The 16,694-nt window shown below is 39.8% G+C and overlaps 1 protein-coding gene and 1 pseudogene across 1 annotated transcript in view; one reads left to right on the top strand and one right to left on the bottom strand.

Moving 5' to 3' along the window:
• LOC101650201 (vacuolar protein sorting-associated protein 13C-like) overlaps positions 1-16,694 on the top strand; it is a 125,410-nt gene that overhangs the window by 12,261 nt on the left and 96,455 nt on the right. The window contains exons 2-5 of the mRNA XM_045294948.1: positions 1,915-1,958; positions 3,673-3,715; positions 14,442-14,537; positions 15,996-16,097. Coding sequence (XP_045150883.1) covers positions 1,915-1,958; positions 3,673-3,715; positions 14,442-14,537; positions 15,996-16,097 — 285 coding nt within the window. The remainder of the gene's footprint in view (positions 1-1,914; positions 1,959-3,672; positions 3,716-14,441; positions 14,538-15,995; positions 16,098-16,694) is intronic.
• On the bottom strand, positions 2,439-3,027 carry LOC105979835 (annotated as a pseudogene).

The following is a 16,694-nucleotide window of genomic DNA, read 5'->3' as shown; positions in this document are numbered from 1 at the left end:
GGGAGGCCTTATGTTCGGGGAGGTCTTATTTTGGGGGGATGCCTTATATTTCAGCGAGAGGCAAAACTGTAAGTAGGTCTTATTTTCTGGGGATGTCTTACTTTCGGGGAAACACGGTATATGTCTGTGGAAGTGGCAGTCAAAGAAATCAAACCAGGTGTTTGGGCAAATTGTCAACCGAAGGCCTCTGTAAAGTACTGAAAAGCAAAGATGTCACTTTGATGAGTGAGATGCCCAGTCTTATGTGCCTGTGCAAGATGGGTCGTGAATGTGGAAGAGCCGACGTGCTCCAACTGTGGAGTTGGCAGAGGGTGGTTAACATGCCCGGGCTGCCAAGAGAGTAGGAATTGAATTGCGGTAGTCTTAGAAGTGAGGATGGCAAGACTCACCTGCGTGCTTTGGTTCCACACAAAGAAAGACTGGTTTCTGGGCAAGGGCACTGCTTCATTCTGTTGATAAAGTTAGCACGAGTCCGAGCCTATTTGATGGCAGTAACACCAAGAATACAAGTGATAGTTAAAGTTATTTCTATTTCTCAGGTAGGAAAGCCTACAGCTTACTGGAAGAGCACTTGTAGCACAGCACCTTCCCTAGTTAGACATTTATCTACTGGTGAATGAATGAATGCACTTTCACCCATGTGGCAATCTGAAATCTGCCACTCCCTCCTGGTTTCTTTCTGTCAGTGCTAGTGACTCCTCCTCGAGTGCAAATAGCTCACAGACTGTGTCTATCAGCCCTGCTTCCTTTTTATATTTGCTATGTCTTCGATAACACTCATTTTTATTTTTCCCCCCGCAAAGAGTAAATCTGCGTTTATTTGCTCTAAAAAATATTGCAGTCATGTTGATACTGGTATTTAACTTTGTTTTGTTTCCCTATTGCCCTCAGTGCTTTGTAGTTTTAGCAATGTCTAATGAGAAAAGGATATGTAATCATTAATAAATTGAGAAAAAATTAATTTAAAAATGATAAAAAGAAATACCAGCATCTTTAGACCTCCCCTTCAGGGATACTCTCATAAGATTTGAGTCTTTCTTCCTGTCAGCCTTTCAAAGTGCGAGGGCATTTCAAAAAATGTAAAGCCTACTGATATACTTGGTTAACTTTTTATTTGTATAGGTCGATTTCAGTATTTTAGGTCTTAAAAACGCGTCAAAAACAAAAACCCAGTTCCATTGAATCAATTGCAGCTTAAAACAATCCTGTGGAGCAGAGTCCGACTGCTCCATAGGGTTTCTGATGTTGGAAATCTTCACGGGGCAGACAGCCTCCTCTTCCTCCGACTTCCACATTGAAATACCGTCTGTTCATCAGTGAACCATAGCTCTGCTGCAATAGGAACAGCCTGCTTTCTATAAGGACGTTTATATTTTTATTTTATTTTTTTCATTTACATTTTTATAGGCATCATGCTAGTACCTTAACAATTACTATAAGAAATTCATGTTTAATGTAGATTACTCTTGAACATTCCTGCTAACAATTGCTCTACCACATCAGAACCTTGGAAAAACAGTCCAAATGACTTATCAGCAAATTTGAAAGTGTTCCTATATGTATTGCTTCAAGTATACACAAATACATGAGTTACTTTTATCAACCTGAATGAAGCTCCCATTTGTAATCGTGTGTAAAAGAATTGAATTATGGTAGCCTGTGCTAATTGGTAGGACCTCTGGCGGCACAGTGGTTAAAGAATTTGGCCGCTGATGGAAAGGTTGGTGGTTTGAACCCTCTAGCTGCTCCTTGGGAGAAAGACGTGGCGGTCTGCTTCTGAAAAGGCTTACAGCCTTGGAGACCCCGTGGGCAGTTCTGCTCTGCCCTCTCGGGTCGCTGGGAGTCAGAATGGACTTGTATTGTTGTATTGTTCAGACAGAATGTAATGCTAACTCATTTTTCTCTTTCTTAAAGGTAATGTGGCTTTAGATAATCTACAGATAAAAGAAAATGCTCTGGTAAGTTTTTAAGAAATTATGCTAACTCAGCTAATTTGCTGAGATCTTAGACACTCCTTGGTCACTGCTACCAGATGGAGTGATTGAGTCTTCAAAGGGGATCACTCATAACCTTTTGCTGTAGGAAAATGCGAGATTAAATATTTAGAACTAGTATTTTTTCCTTAATGGCAAAATGGTATTATTTGGAAATTGAAGTGCTTTTCATTGGCCTAATTTAACTGTATAGCTATGTAGTAGACATATTTGTTTTGTTGGAATATTTTTCTTTGGAAATATCTTTAGAAGTTTTTCTGGAACATGAGGAATCAGATGAGTAGGTACATTTATTACTTTAGATAATTGTTATAGAAAACACATATTGCAGTAGCCAGATTTCAAAAGAATTAGTATAAGTTAAGGTATACCCAACAGAAAGGCTGTGTTTGTTTAATTTTTTTTTCTGCTTTAACTTTTATTTATTATTATTTTAAGCTTAATTTATTCCCAAGCCATGAGTTTTTGCTTCTTCAGTTTCTTCTGGGAAATCTTTTTCTTCTGTGCAACCTCCTCTTCTGGTTTGGGAATGATCTGTTCCCTCTCAGTCAGGATCATGTCAGTGTGGCGGAGGAGCTCGTGGATGGGTTGATCTGACCATGAGCTCTCTAAGTCTGGCAGCACATCTTGGGGGCTTTGTTCACCTGGATGTGCTCAAGGACCAGAGAATCCACATCTAAACCCTTCAGTTCAGCATGACTTTCTGCATTTTTAAGCATGTGAAGCAAAAATTCAGCACTCTTTTTGGGCCACCGGCCCTGGGTCCAACCCCACTGTTTGGCCTGGGCACACCGACCAGCACCACCCTTGTAGCGTGGGAAAGGCACACACTGCTTCTGCACAGTCACGTCTTTCAAGTATTTGGTAGCTTTCCGGATGTGCATGCCTTTGATGGCCTGGGCAGTTTCATGGGTGTTCTTGAAGTGCACCCGGAGGTTCGACCCTCTTGATTTGCAGGATTTTATAGGGTTTTCTGGGTCGAGTGAGGAGCGAACCATTTTGGCAGGTCACCTCAGGCCGCTACAGTTAGAGGAAGAGCAGTGGGTTCTGGGAGAATTCATGGTCACTTAACTTCTCCATCTTTGTTTAATTTTGAAGACTCAAAAAATAATTGTGAATGCCAGCTATTTTCAATGTTTATGAATAAAAAAGGGTTCAGAGTAAAATGTGAAAATATATTACTAATTGCTACCTGTCAGTAACTTATCTAAAATAAATGCTAATTCAGTAAGTAATATGTTGGGAACTTACCTTGAAAATAGTTTCACTTTTTAATTTACTATATAATTTGAGAGAAAATTGTTCTGCTCTTTTTATTGCATAGTACAATGGGACTATTCTTTTTGCTTTATTAGTATTGCTGGTAAACAGTATCTGTTGTTTTAAAATTATATAGACTTGCCTTATGATGTTTGGTTTATTGAAGCAATAACCAGTTTATGGAATTACTTTCTTTGACTACAAACTCTTTTTCTATTATTTCTGTGATTTTTTTCCTGCTACATCTGAATTTTCATTATAGAAAACTTCTCTGTTAGTCCCTTAGGAGTTCCTTACCTAGAAAACTTGTTTTATGCTTTCACTCAGAGGTAATTACATATTTAAATGCTGATACAAAAATGACTTTTTTGGGGGGGAGATTAATCATTCAAGATGTTCTTTTTTCTTCCCATTAAAGAGTGAACTAGACGTTCCTTTTAAAGTCAAAGCTGGCCAAATTGGTAAGTATGTCACAGTTCATTCGAGTGATGATTGACCCTTTTGGATCTCTCCTAGCCCCTGTGTTACTTAATCTATAAAATCATCTTTTTGCTTGAACAAAGTACAAATGGGTTTTGGTTTATTTGTTAGAGTTAGGAGTTCTGTGCCTACTTGTGTATACTACATATATATGTATTATGTGCATACTTTTAATGTCTTGGCAAAATTTTGGTAGAAAATAACTCTTTTACATGGAAGGGAGTTCACACTACAGTTTTATTCCTCAGGCTTTGTTTTTGCCACACAGAACAAATCTTCTGTAAGGTGGAAATTCTAGTAAATAAACTTCAAATATAGCCTACTTTCCTCATGTTTTCTTCAATCACTGTAACATATTATGCAGCAGTGTAGCATGGAGGTATATTATGGTAAGTAGAAAATCTTATTTCTTCACAGTTAAGCTCCTACACTATGACTACCCACAACTAGCTTATATCTTTGTTGAACTTCTTTTTAATGGGAAGTTTAATCTTTAAGTGCTCCCAACTCATCCCTGCTACCTGGATTTATCTTCTTTTTGAAGTATAAGTATCCGCTTTGGATAGTTTACTCATATTTTAAAGTTTTCACTTATGTCAGCATTAATTCCACCAGTCTGCTGCTATACCACATCACCTCTCTACTTCACTTCATCATTTTGTGTGCTAGAATCCTTTCCTTTTTATAAATGCCCACCACTACTCTAACATTTCTTGGCAATTATTTAAATACTTGTACTTGAGTATGTTTTATTTCCTGTACATGTACTTTTAATATAAAGTATCTTTTGCATGTTTATTTTTTCTCTTAAAATAAAAGACACTCCCTTAGATTGAAGGCATCTCTAGGGCATGTGCTATCGCCTGTGTTTTTTTAGTTTTTTTATATAAAATATAAAAATAGTACCTGTACTATTTTAGGTGATGATATTTAGAGCTTGTATAAGTTGTAACCATTTATTCATTCTTTTACCTTTGAAATATTTACACACATGTGTTATAAAGAGTTTCAAAGTGCTCAAGAGCACCTTTACAAGCTCATGGTTCTCTAAGCCCACCCTCACTTCTGCTACCAGTTGCAAGTTTGGGAGTCCCCAAGACCACGAGGTTCTATGATTCCCTAGAAGTACTCAGTGAAAACTGTTACACTCATGGTTATGACTCACTGCTTTAAAAGGCTACCGATTAAATTAGTGTGAAGTCTTCTTCCAGTGGAGTCATATGAGCAGTACGAAAGGCCCCCAGTGATGAGTTAGGGTGAGTACACCCAGAGTGTTTCCAATGAAGGAAGCTCACTTGCGCATTGGTGGCCAGAGTTTGTATTGCAACTTAGTCACATAGACAGGTGGCTGACTGCTCTTTTCCAGTCATTTTGGAGGTCAAACTGGTAGCGTAGACAAAGCACCACAACCGTAAACACAGTCACATTGTTTGTGTGGGCTCTTTGGTGTGGGCCAAGGTCTCCAGGTAAACAGAGACCCTGTTACCAGACAATATTCCAAGGGGCTAGAGACCACCTCCCAGGAGACCAGGCTTTTCTTTAGGCAAGGTTAATTAATTCTGTACTACACAGAGATTATGCAAGGATGAATATGATAGCTTTCTCTCCAAGGAAGCTATAGAGCTCTAAAATTAGGACACTGGGTTAAAAATACATTTCCAGAGTATTGGATGAGTTCTAGTTCATTAAAATTTTTTTTTTCATTTTTCAATTATATTCCTTAAAACAATTTACATTTGGGAGAAGGTTTTCTAGTGGTTCCGAATTTGTTCTTTTTGTTTTTAAAGTATTATAGCGATTTAATGTGTTCCTTCATGGTGAGGTATAAAAGACGTTTTATATATAAGGATGCAAAGCATATTTTTTGAAAAAATTACCCCCCCCCACATTTTTGTTTTCACGGTAATTTGGCTTTTTTTTAAAAGATCGTTTTATTGGGGACTCATTACAGCTCTTTTAAAAAAACATACATCAGTTGCATTGAGCATATTTGTACATATTTTGCCATCATTATTTTCTAAACATTTACATTTTATTTGAGCCCTTGGTATCAGCTCCTTTTTTAACCCTCCCTCCCCCCTTCACCCCTTGTGACCCATTGATAAGTTATAAATTGTTAATGCTTTCATATCTTATACCGACCACTGTCGTGTGTCCCGTCCTGTCCCGTCCCCCGCGTACACACACACACACACACACACACACCTTTCCCCTACTCTCCTGGTATCGCTACTCCCATTTCTGTCTGAGGGGTTTATCTGACCTGGGTTCCATGTGTCCTGAGCTCTTAGCTGTACCTGTGTACATGCTCCAACCTAGCCCGCAGTGAAAGGCAGGATTTAGATCATGATAGTGGGGGGTGAGGGAACCTCAAGGAATCAGAGGAATTTTGTGTGTTTCATCGGTGCTATCCTTCACCCTGGTTGACTCATCCTTTCCTTGTGACCCTTCTGTGAGGGGATCTCCCATTGTCTACAGATGGGTTTTGGGTCTCTGGTCAGGCCCCTTTGTTCTTAACAATATGTTTGTTTGTTTTGGGTCTTCTGATGCCTGTTACCTGATCCTGTTGACACCTCGTGATCGCACAGGCTGGTGTGCTTCTTCCATGTGGGCTTATTGCTTCTCTCTTAAAATGGCCAACTTATTTAGCTTCAAGCCTTTAAGACCCCAGACACTAAATCTTTTGATAGCCAGGCACCATCAGCTATCTTCACCACATTTGCTTGTGCACCCATTTTGTCTTCAGCGATCATGCCGGGAAGGTGAGCATCCAGAATGCCAGGTTGCTAGGGCAGAAGTGTTGTGTTGAGGGAGAGCTTGAGCAGAGGCCAGAGTCCATTCACTGCCTCAGTGTATTGCCATATAAATATATGTACCTATGCCAATGCCTCTATTTTAACGAATTAATATTTTATATAAGTGCACACCTATGTTTATACCTCTATCCATAGCTTTGCTTCCTAGATCTTTCCTCTCTTCCCTTTTGCCTTCCTCCTGCCCCATCATCACACTCGCCCTTCTTCCTCTTAGTAATTCCTCTCAGCTAGATTGCTGTTGATCCAACACCCCCTAGATTACTACGTCCTCCTCATTGTTGATTTTAATTTCCTAATTGTTCCCCTGTCTATGGCGTTGTTTGCTCACCGCTCCTGTCTCCCCCGCATTCTGTTCTCCTAAGTCCCCATGGAACCTCCAGTCCCATTGCTATCTCCTCGGCCTTGCTTACCATGCCTGTCTTAAATAGGCAGACAAACTAATAACAACATGGACAGTACAAAAAGAAAACAATTGAATAAAAAGAGGAAAAATAGAAAAAAAATATATAAAGAAAAATAGCCCAAAAAAATCCCACCAAAGCATAGCTAATCCCCGATCTGTCCGCTGACCTTTATGACTCACTCCGCACTGGTCCTGGGGGTCCAGGAACTGCCCTCCTAGCCTGAAGTCTATGTTGGGGACTCCTCAGGTGCTTTTTGGCTTTGCTTTGTTCCCGTTGCTGATCTGTTAGGTTCCCTTCTTGGTTTGCCCCACTGTGGGGGTTTCAGACTAGAGCGAGATATTTTTGTGGGTGCCCCTGGGTTATAGTTTTATTTAAAAGAAAAGGGATACAGTAATGTAACTGAGTTTTAGGACCTTCTTGATGGGTAGGGGATGGTAGTTTAGGATAAATGAGAAGAAAAAAGGCTTTGGGAAGAGCACATAATCTTTTTTTGGTATGCAACTTGATGGGGTATTTCTAGCCTTTTTACTTTTATGCTTACCAAGAAGATAATGAAATTAATTTGATTGAGAACTTATGAGATAGTTGCAACTGTAACAACTATCCATTACAAATATGAGGGGATTCAAAAAGTTTGTGGAAAAATTCCACTTTTATCTCTATTTTTCCATGAGCTTTTTTTTTTATATACAAGAGCAATTGAATATTGACAAAACATATCAGCCCAGTCTAGATCAAGTCCGTAAGTCTGATATTAGCTCATATGTCTGATACCAATCTATAAATTTCTCTTCAGACTCACACAACACATGCAATGATGCCGACTGCAGGAAGATTACAGGCCAGTGGGTGGAAAGTCTTGTGGATCCAGTGGCAGTGGAGGCATCTCAGTGCTGGCTGGGGTGGGGGTGGGGCATCTCCACATGTCTCCTTCAGCTCCAGGGCTCTAGCATAGTTCCATGTGTCTTGTCCGAGGGAATGTCTTTCAGGCAGTGAGTGTGTGTCGCACCACCAGTGAGCCTTTTATCTCCTTAGGGCCTCCAAATGAGGTCATCAATCTGTTACCTGACTGACAACCTAAACTCCACCCCGAGCTTTTAGAAGCTACCTTTCTATAAAATGATCAGATTTAGAAATGACCCAGAAGTGCTTCCTCTTGACTCCCTTAACACAAGACTTACGAGCCATTTAGGAAATTTTGTAAATCTAAAAGTAGAAAATGGAGAAAACATTTATGATATATTTTTTATATTCTTTTCATTTATCAGTTGGGATTCAATACAGATATCATTCCATATTTCAATCATGTCAAATAGAATTGTACAGTCAGTTTCCAACCATCCTTAATTTATGATTTTAATCCTGGACATAAGAGTCCAATTAGAACTGGCCTGTCTAGGTAGCTAGCCTTCCAGGTTCCTCAAAATAGCCTTTCATTACATTATTTTATTTTCTCTCCAGCTTTCTATATATCATTTAATAATTCCTTAAACTGTGAGCATCCTCCTTTCAAAACACAACTAATTAGTTGAATCATGTTCTTTTCTCCTATTAGACCTGTTCAGCAGCTTAATTGAAAGTATAGGGGCTTCTAATATTATTATCTTAATTGTGAAGAATAAAAGTATTTTAGTTTGGTACCTTGAAAACTTGGGAGGTAGGGACAGTTTAAGGGGAATTTCTCTAATGCTTTTGAGGACAATGGCTACCTGGAGGTATGGAAAGGGAATAATAGAGAATGGAGACGTGGTTAAGAAAAAGAATATGAGAAGACTTCAAAGACAGATTTCACTGATTCCAAAATTTAGGTAAATAGGTGGATGCATGTTTGGGGTGGTCCTTTTAGAGCTATAGTTCATTTACTTTATGACGCAACATATTGCTGAGGTAGTCTCACAAGGATCTGACAGTAATACCGTGGTTTCTAAGAGAGAAATGTAGCCTGCATTCCGAGTGACTTGTTCATAGATTGAAATATAACTAACTGGTCAGAACTGCTTGTAGCTTGTAATCCTATTTTAAATCTCTTTGAATAATATTTTTATTGACATATCTTATTCATTCCAAGATATTCTTTCTTTTCCCATACAGTTCTGTTGTTCAGTCTCACCCGGTGGGGCTATAAAATCATCAATGCTATCAACTCCTCTCTACTTCCCTTTCTCCCCCACCCCCTCACTTCCCATACCCTCAGAGAACCCTTACTCCTGTCATTATCTCGGAGGTGTCATCTCTCTGGACTACCATGTACCGAGTGACACAAATCTAACATAACCAACGAGCTGTGTTACGTAAGGACCATAATAGTAAGTGGATGAAATCTTAAAGAACTAGAGGATAATTACATGGTTCTTCAGTGCCACACCACACCCTGGATTTGTCCTCCGTTCCATGAGGCCCTTCCAAGGGGACTGCCCAGTTGTCTTGCTGGTGGACTTTGGGGCTCCTGTACATTCAGTCCCCTTCATATCAATTTTGATGTGTGTTTTTTGAACTTCTGGTCTCTCTCCCTGATGACCCCTCATGATCACTTTGCCTGGTGTGCTTCTTCCATGTACGCTTTGTTGTTTCTCTGCTAGATGGCTGGCTGCTTGTTTAACTCCAGGCCTTTAAGACTCCACACATGATAGCTTTTGATAGACCAGCACCATCAGCTTTCTTCACAACATCAGCTTATTCACCCGTTTTGTCTTAGCCATTGTGTCAGGGGGGTAGGTATCTATCATACAGTGCCACATTATTAGAACAAACCATTCTTGTACAGAGTTAAGTTTTAAGTAGACGCCCAAAGTCCTTGTTGCATTTACATATATATACAAGGGGTATTCCCCCCAAATGAAAATTTTTTCAAAGCTATGTATGTACATTTATATTTACATTAAATATTTATAATATTTACATTACATTAAAAAAAAACACCTTATCACCTTCAAAGTACTCTTTATGGCACAGTGTATTTGTCAAATCTGCGATTACATTCTCGGAAATATTTTTCAAACTCATCCATTTGGATGGCTGCACAGCACCTTCCTCATTTTTTTCTTCACCTCTTTTGTGTGCTCAAGTTGCTATCCTTTCCTGTCCCTCTTCATTTGTGGAAGCAAAAAGAAGTTGCATGGAGTGAGGCCTGGTGTGTAAGGTGCATGGGGCAAGAAAGGCATGCTGGGGTTTTCTTGCCAAAAACTGTGCACTGAGATGGCTGCGTGAACAGCTGCATTGTTGTGGTGGCAAAGCCAGTCCCCCATCTGCCACAAATCAGGCCTTCTTTTTGTCACATACTTTTAACGCTGTCTTTTCAGAACCACCAAATAGCTTGACTCACAGTCTGACCTAGAGTAACAAACTCCAAATGCACACTAAGTCAACATTTGGGAAGTTGATGGATGTCCAGAAGGATGTTTGTCATCCATCAACACTTACCTATTTTGAAATGAGAAAACCACTCGTACACTTCAATTTTTTTCTGTAAGTGCTGTCCTTGAAAGCTGTTTTCAACATCACAGCAGTTTCTGTGGCATTTTTCCTGAGCAGGAAACACTTCTCAGCTGCACTCTGGTCTCTGAAATGAACCATCACAAAAAAAGAGGTTCGAGTGAAACAGCTTTAAAAAATTCACTGTGACCAGAGAGAGCCACCCCAGGTGACGCCACTGGGCGCACTGACTGACTCAGAGCGTTGTTCTGTTCTCCCCTCGCGGGAGAGCTCCTTCCAGCAGAGCTTTCTCCCATTTTTTTTGAGGGTGGGGGGGGTACCTCTTGTATATACATAAACAAGCATTCATATATGTGCATTTATATATGCACACACATATATGTATATTTGGTTTAGTTTTTTCCTCCTACCCCATTATTATGCTTGCCTGATGTTCACCTCTGAGTAATTCCTCTCAGATTCAATTCGATTGCTCAAACACGCCCAGAAAAGCTACACCCTCCTCGTTGTCCATTTTAGAACTCTTATTATTCCCCTGTCTCCATCATTGTTGGCTCCTCCCACTTCTTTCTCCACTCTTGTGCCCCCCAGGAACTGTCAGTCTGATTGCCATTTCTGCAAGACTGTCTATCCTGCTTTTCTTGTATAGATCAACCCCCCAAAACAAAAGCAAAATAATAAGACAACAACATACAGGGACCAGGACTTTGAGCCACATTTGTGTCCAAAAGTCAGGTTCCCCATAGGTCCATGCTGCTGTTCCTGCAGTCTAGGATGGAGTGGTCTCATATAGCCCTGTACCTCCACATTTAAGTCTAAGGTTTTAAGTGTGGCCCCCAGTTGAGTAATACCCAACCAGTTCTGGTGGGGTGCCAAGTGCTGCCCCCAGTCAAAAGCCCAAATTGGGGTTCCTAGGGCACTTAGAACTTCCCTCCTATCATTAGTCTGTTTCACTCCCCTCCTAGTCTACCCCCATGTGGGCATGTCAGACCGGTTGCTCTTCCCAAACTGTTTCTTCAGGGCTGCCCTCTGCACTAGGGTCCTCTGGGGGGCAGCCACGTCTCGGCTGAAGCCAGCCCTGCAGTCATCTCTAGGAATGAGCTGCTCCATTCAGGAACTTTGCCCTCGTGGATTGGCCCACTCCCACTCTCCCTTTATTGTGGAGATACAAATAGTGCCCTTCCCTTGGGTTGGTTAGCGCCTTGACTCCCCCTCCTCCATTGCTTTTGTTTTTCTTCCCCTACCCCTCTGTGGACCTTAAACGCATATGAGAGATGGGGAGAAGATGCCTTTCATCACGGGTGCTGTCTGCATTTGTTGCTGATGACGTATGAATCTTTGGGTTTGGTCTGGGTCTTGTCAGAATATCTGGTCCTCAGCCCAGGAATTGTGTATTATGTGCAGTTTCCCTTATGCCTGTTACGAAGTTTGCGTTTACCTCAGTGGACTTATGTTGTACGTAACCTTTTGTGCTTGGCTGAATTCACTCAGCATAATCTCCTCCCAACTCTTTCCATGAGATGAGGTGTTTCATCGTTTTGCCTGTATTTTTTAGGGGTGCGTAGTATTTCCTAGTGCGAATATACCAGTGTTTTTAATCCATTTGGCTTGATGGAAATTTAGGTTGTTTCCAACTTTTTGCAATTGTGAACTGCACCATTATCACTAGTCATGGTCTGTTTCTTATTTCTCCTGGGTATATGCCCAATAGTGGGATTGTTGGGTCATATTTTAACTTGATTTCCATTTGTTTTAGGTATTGCCAAATTGCTTTCCACACTGGCTGCACTTATCTACAAGACCACCAGCAGTGAATGAGAGTTCCTATCTCACCTCACCCCCTCCAGCAAATGCTTTCTGTGTTTTTTTTCCAATTGGACTATTTTTGTGGGTTTTAGGTGGTGTCTCATAGTTGTTTTGATTTACCTTTCCTGGAGGGCTAGTGATCTGGAACATTTTCTCATATGTTTATTGACCATTTGGGTTTCCTCCTGTTTATTATGTATGTTCATGGTTCTTGGTCTTCTGCTTCCTCAAGCATTATATAGTGCCCATACTTATCTCTTGTTATGTCCTACATCTTGAGATCTATTTTGTCAGAGATTAGAATTTCAACTCCTGATATCTATAATTACCATTCGCTTGATATACTTTTGACCATTCTTTAACCCTCCAGCTCTGTTTGTGAGCTTGAGATGGGTTTTATTTCCTAATCCAGTCTGCTGGTCTTTGTCTTTTAATGGCTGAGTTTAGACCATTGATGTTCAGAGTAATTACATCCATATGTGGGTTCATTGCTGCCATCTTGTACCTTTTGTGTTAAGTATTTTCCTCCCTTCCTCCTTAGGTTGTGGATGTATAGAGGATTCATACTTGCTTGCTTTCTCCTTTGGGTCAAAGAAGACTCGGGCATTACTTTCAGTGCCATGGCCACTGAATATGTGGTCGAATATGTGGTTGGTATCTGTGGATTTTGGTCTGCTGTCCAAAGTGAGTTGGGAAGTGATCTTTGTAGTGCTGCTTTTCTTTTTACGTATTCTCTGAAGTGCTCCTTATCTGAGAAAACTCTACCTTCCCCTTCTGTGTTGATTAAGAGTGTGGTGGGGTAGATGCTTTGGGGGCTACAATTATTCTTTTTCAACTGTCCGAAGATGCTGCTCCATTCTCTCCTCGTCTTCATGGAAATCTGCTGATAAGGCTGAGCATATTCTTACCTGATTACTCTTATAGGTGACTTCATTTTTTTTCTCTAGCTGCCCTTAGGATTTTCTTCCTTTTCTCAAAAGTTGGATAATATGACTACTATATGTCTTGGTGTGTTTTTCCTGGGATTCAGTCTGATTGGTACCTTCTCTGCTTCCTGGATGATTGTTAGATCCTCTTTTATTATATTGGAGAAGTTTTCTTCCAGGAATTTCCTCGCTATTTTGGCTGTTGATCTCTTCATACATCTTGCTCTGGTACCCGAATTATTCAGATATTGTTTCTCTTCATAGCATCGCTCGTTGTTCTCAGGTTTTCTTCAGTTTCTTTAATTACCATATATACTCGAATATAAGCCGACCTGAATATCAGCCAAGGCACCTAATTTTACCGGGGAAAAAACGGCTTTTAAATGTGCTGAAAAAACTCGGCTTATACTTGAGTATACAGGGTATCTTGTTTGTTGAATTCTGCCTGGTTATCTCCAAGGTCACTGAAAGGTTCTCCGCTTCTTCCAGACTGTTGGTGAGGCCATTTACTGCCGTCTTTGTTTCTGCTGCATGTCTCTGTAGCAGAGAAACCCAGGGGAACTCATGTCGTGGCGAGCACAGCTTAGCCATCTGTGGGGAAACTGCCAAAAGGTCCCCAGGACACACAAGACCAGCTACGTCTAAATCCCTCCAATTGTTTCCCTCCCCTGCAGATTTGGAAACTACTCACAGGGAACTGTAGATGACTGTCCCTGCATTATTGCTGTCTTCCCCAACTTGCAATTCTTTTTGATCCTAAAACCACGTAGCTTGTCTTTATAGGTAATCTTTTTACTGGTACAACCAAGTCAGGCTGTCAAGGGTTACTCCTTTGTGGCTGCATTCTGTACAGACACTCATTTCACAATGTACAGATTTTCCAAAAGGATGCTCTTTTCCATTGAACCCTAATTGCTGGTGTGCATGTAACAGCATGTGCAGAATGCTGGATTAGGAAGAACATTCATTTCTGGTACCAGCATTCTCACTGACAGCCCTTAGCTAATTATGCTCTCGGGAACTGAGTTTCTTTGTTTTCAAAATTGAAACGATAACTGCTTCATTTATTTTTCAATTTTGGGATATTAAGAAATAGTTATCAAAAGCTTGAGAAGTAGAAAGCATATATAGTCCCATTGAGTGTTGCTATTATATGGAACAAAATTTGTAAACTTCAGAATTGACGTTCTTGTGGCTTGTTTCCCTCTCTCCATATCATATGCATAGATGTTTGTTATGCCTTTTCTCCTAATGGAAAGTGAGAAATGTATATTTTCTTAAGCAGTCAAATGATAATTTAAGTTTGAAATTATGTTTCTTTAGATAAGTTAACGTTGAAGATTCCTTGGAAGAACCTTTATGGAGAAGCGGTTGTTGCAACCCTAGAAGGACTATATCTGCTTGTTGTCCCTGGAGCAAGTATGTGCTTTCATGATATAATCCCCAGTAACGTCACATTGAAGTCCAACTTCTCCCTGGTTAAATAAGCTAATCATGCACGTATATATATGTTTAACATGTATGCACCTACACCTATGTCGATTTATATTGCCACATTTGTATGTAAACTTTTTACACTGGAAAGATGACTTTTACTCATTTGTGGCATTTATTTTGTTTTCTACGAATAATTGCTTTGCAAGTAATGCTTCGTATTTGGGTTCAGTGTATCACTCAGGCCATCGAGTCGGTTCTTACTCACAGCCACTCTGAAGAGCAGAATCGAACTGGTTCACAGGGTGTGTTAAGCAGCCCAGTTCTTAACCCACTGGGTTCTGTTTAGATGCATTCTCTCTCACACTATTTTGCAAGTGATAAATGCATTAGGCAGATTTATTTTGGAGGAGTGAATAGAAGTACATTTTTTGTTTTTATATATTGATACGTTAATCTACAGACTTCCAGATTGCTAAAAATTAACTCCCCCCCCCCACATACTTGGTTGCTTTTAATTTTGGTTCAGTATTCTTTCAAAGTCTGCATGTAAAAACAGGTATTTTTTTTCTAAGAAAGTATGATATTTTAATTTTTAATGAATATTTTAATGCAGTACAATGTTATTTAGCAGTTTTATCTTTAGCTCTTTTCAGTTATAAGAACAAACACTATAGTGCTAAGAAAATTTTAATTCTGGGGGCATTTTATAGAGAAGTTACTTGGAAATTCTCAACCTTTATATACATACTATTTCAATTTTTGCATTTTGCTTTTTTATCTTTATCCATACACATACTTTTTTGGTGCCAGTTGTCACAGGAAAATATATAGCATGGATCTAGCTTTTTTTCTTTCCCAGAACTAATTTTTTTAACGTTTTATTGGCATGTGCTTCACCTGTCATACAGTTTGATCGTAAATCGTGTGCAGAAAGTTGGTGCAGTCATCACGAGAACTTCAGACCAGGCCCTGGCCCTTTCACTCCTCCGTCACGCACTGTCCTGCGGGTCTCCTAGGGGAGGGGTGACTTCTAGCCTAAGTGCCGTTACAGTGTGGTCTGCTTGTGGTGTTCTCCACTGCCAGGGGCACTTTGTTCTTTCAGTTATCTTTTATTGTGTTATTTTCTAATCTCAAATGAGCAGAAGCCAGATTATCCAGTGAAAATCTATCTGTATCCTTTCGTCTGTTCCTTTATTACTCTACTCACCTTCTTCTCTCATAATCTTTCCTCTTTTCCTTTACTCTCTTTCCTTTTTGATGTAACTTTTGTAAGTAAAGAGGCATAATTATGCTTAAGCTTTTTATAAAACTAATCAAAAGAATGAAAAGATTTTTTTATTTACAAGAAATGTCTTGCATTACATACACAAATTCAAAGTGAGACTAAATGGTTACCATTTTAAAATTTACTAATTATAGTGTTTATCTTTGTGCTTTTAGGTATTAAATATGATGCTGAAAAAGAAGAAAAAGCTTTACAGGATATTAAACAGAAAGAGCTATCTCGAATTGAAGAAGCCCTTCAGAAAGCAGCAGAGAAAGGTACAACTTATAGCCCTGAACTTTAGCTATATATAGATATGCCTATCTTTTTGAAATATTTAACGACCTCTAAACGAAGCCAAGCCAAACCCACTGCCATTGAGTTGCTTCCAACTCAGAGCAGAGTAGCACTGCTTCTCTTCTTTAGGGGAACGGACAGCTTTGTCGTTCTCCCTTGGAGTGAACAGTAGGTTAGAATCACTAAGTTTAAGATTAGCATTGAGGTAAATGTGTAATCCACTACAGCACCAGGGCTCCTTAATGACTTGTAGGTAAGAAAACAAAAACTCACTGCCATTGAGTCAGTGCTGACTCATAGTGACCCTACAGGGCAGACTACAACTGACCCCGTAAGTTTCTGAGACTGTAACTCTTTATGGGAGTAGAAAACCTGGTCTTTCTCCCGAGGAGTGGCTGGTGGTTTTGAACTGCTGACCTTGTAAATAGATCACAGCCCAACTTGCAACCACTATGCTACCAGGCTCCTCAATGACTTGTAAAAAACGGATACTTATTTTTGAGTTTTTAAATGTTGTAATTCCAAAGAAATAGTCTTCCTTTGAAAGTCAAAGTATGAAAAAAAAAAAGAAAAGAAAG

The sequence above is a fragment of the Echinops telfairi genome, unplaced genomic scaffold (assembly GCF_000313985.2).
Source record: "Echinops telfairi isolate 266 unplaced genomic scaffold, ASM31398v2 ScPeMD7_4048;HRSCAF=4782, whole genome shotgun sequence".
Classification (NCBI taxonomy): Eukaryota; Metazoa; Chordata; class Mammalia; order Afrosoricida; family Tenrecidae; genus Echinops; species Echinops telfairi.
Note: the sequence above shows the minus strand (reverse complement) of the source record. Positions and strands in the feature narration are given on the sequence as shown.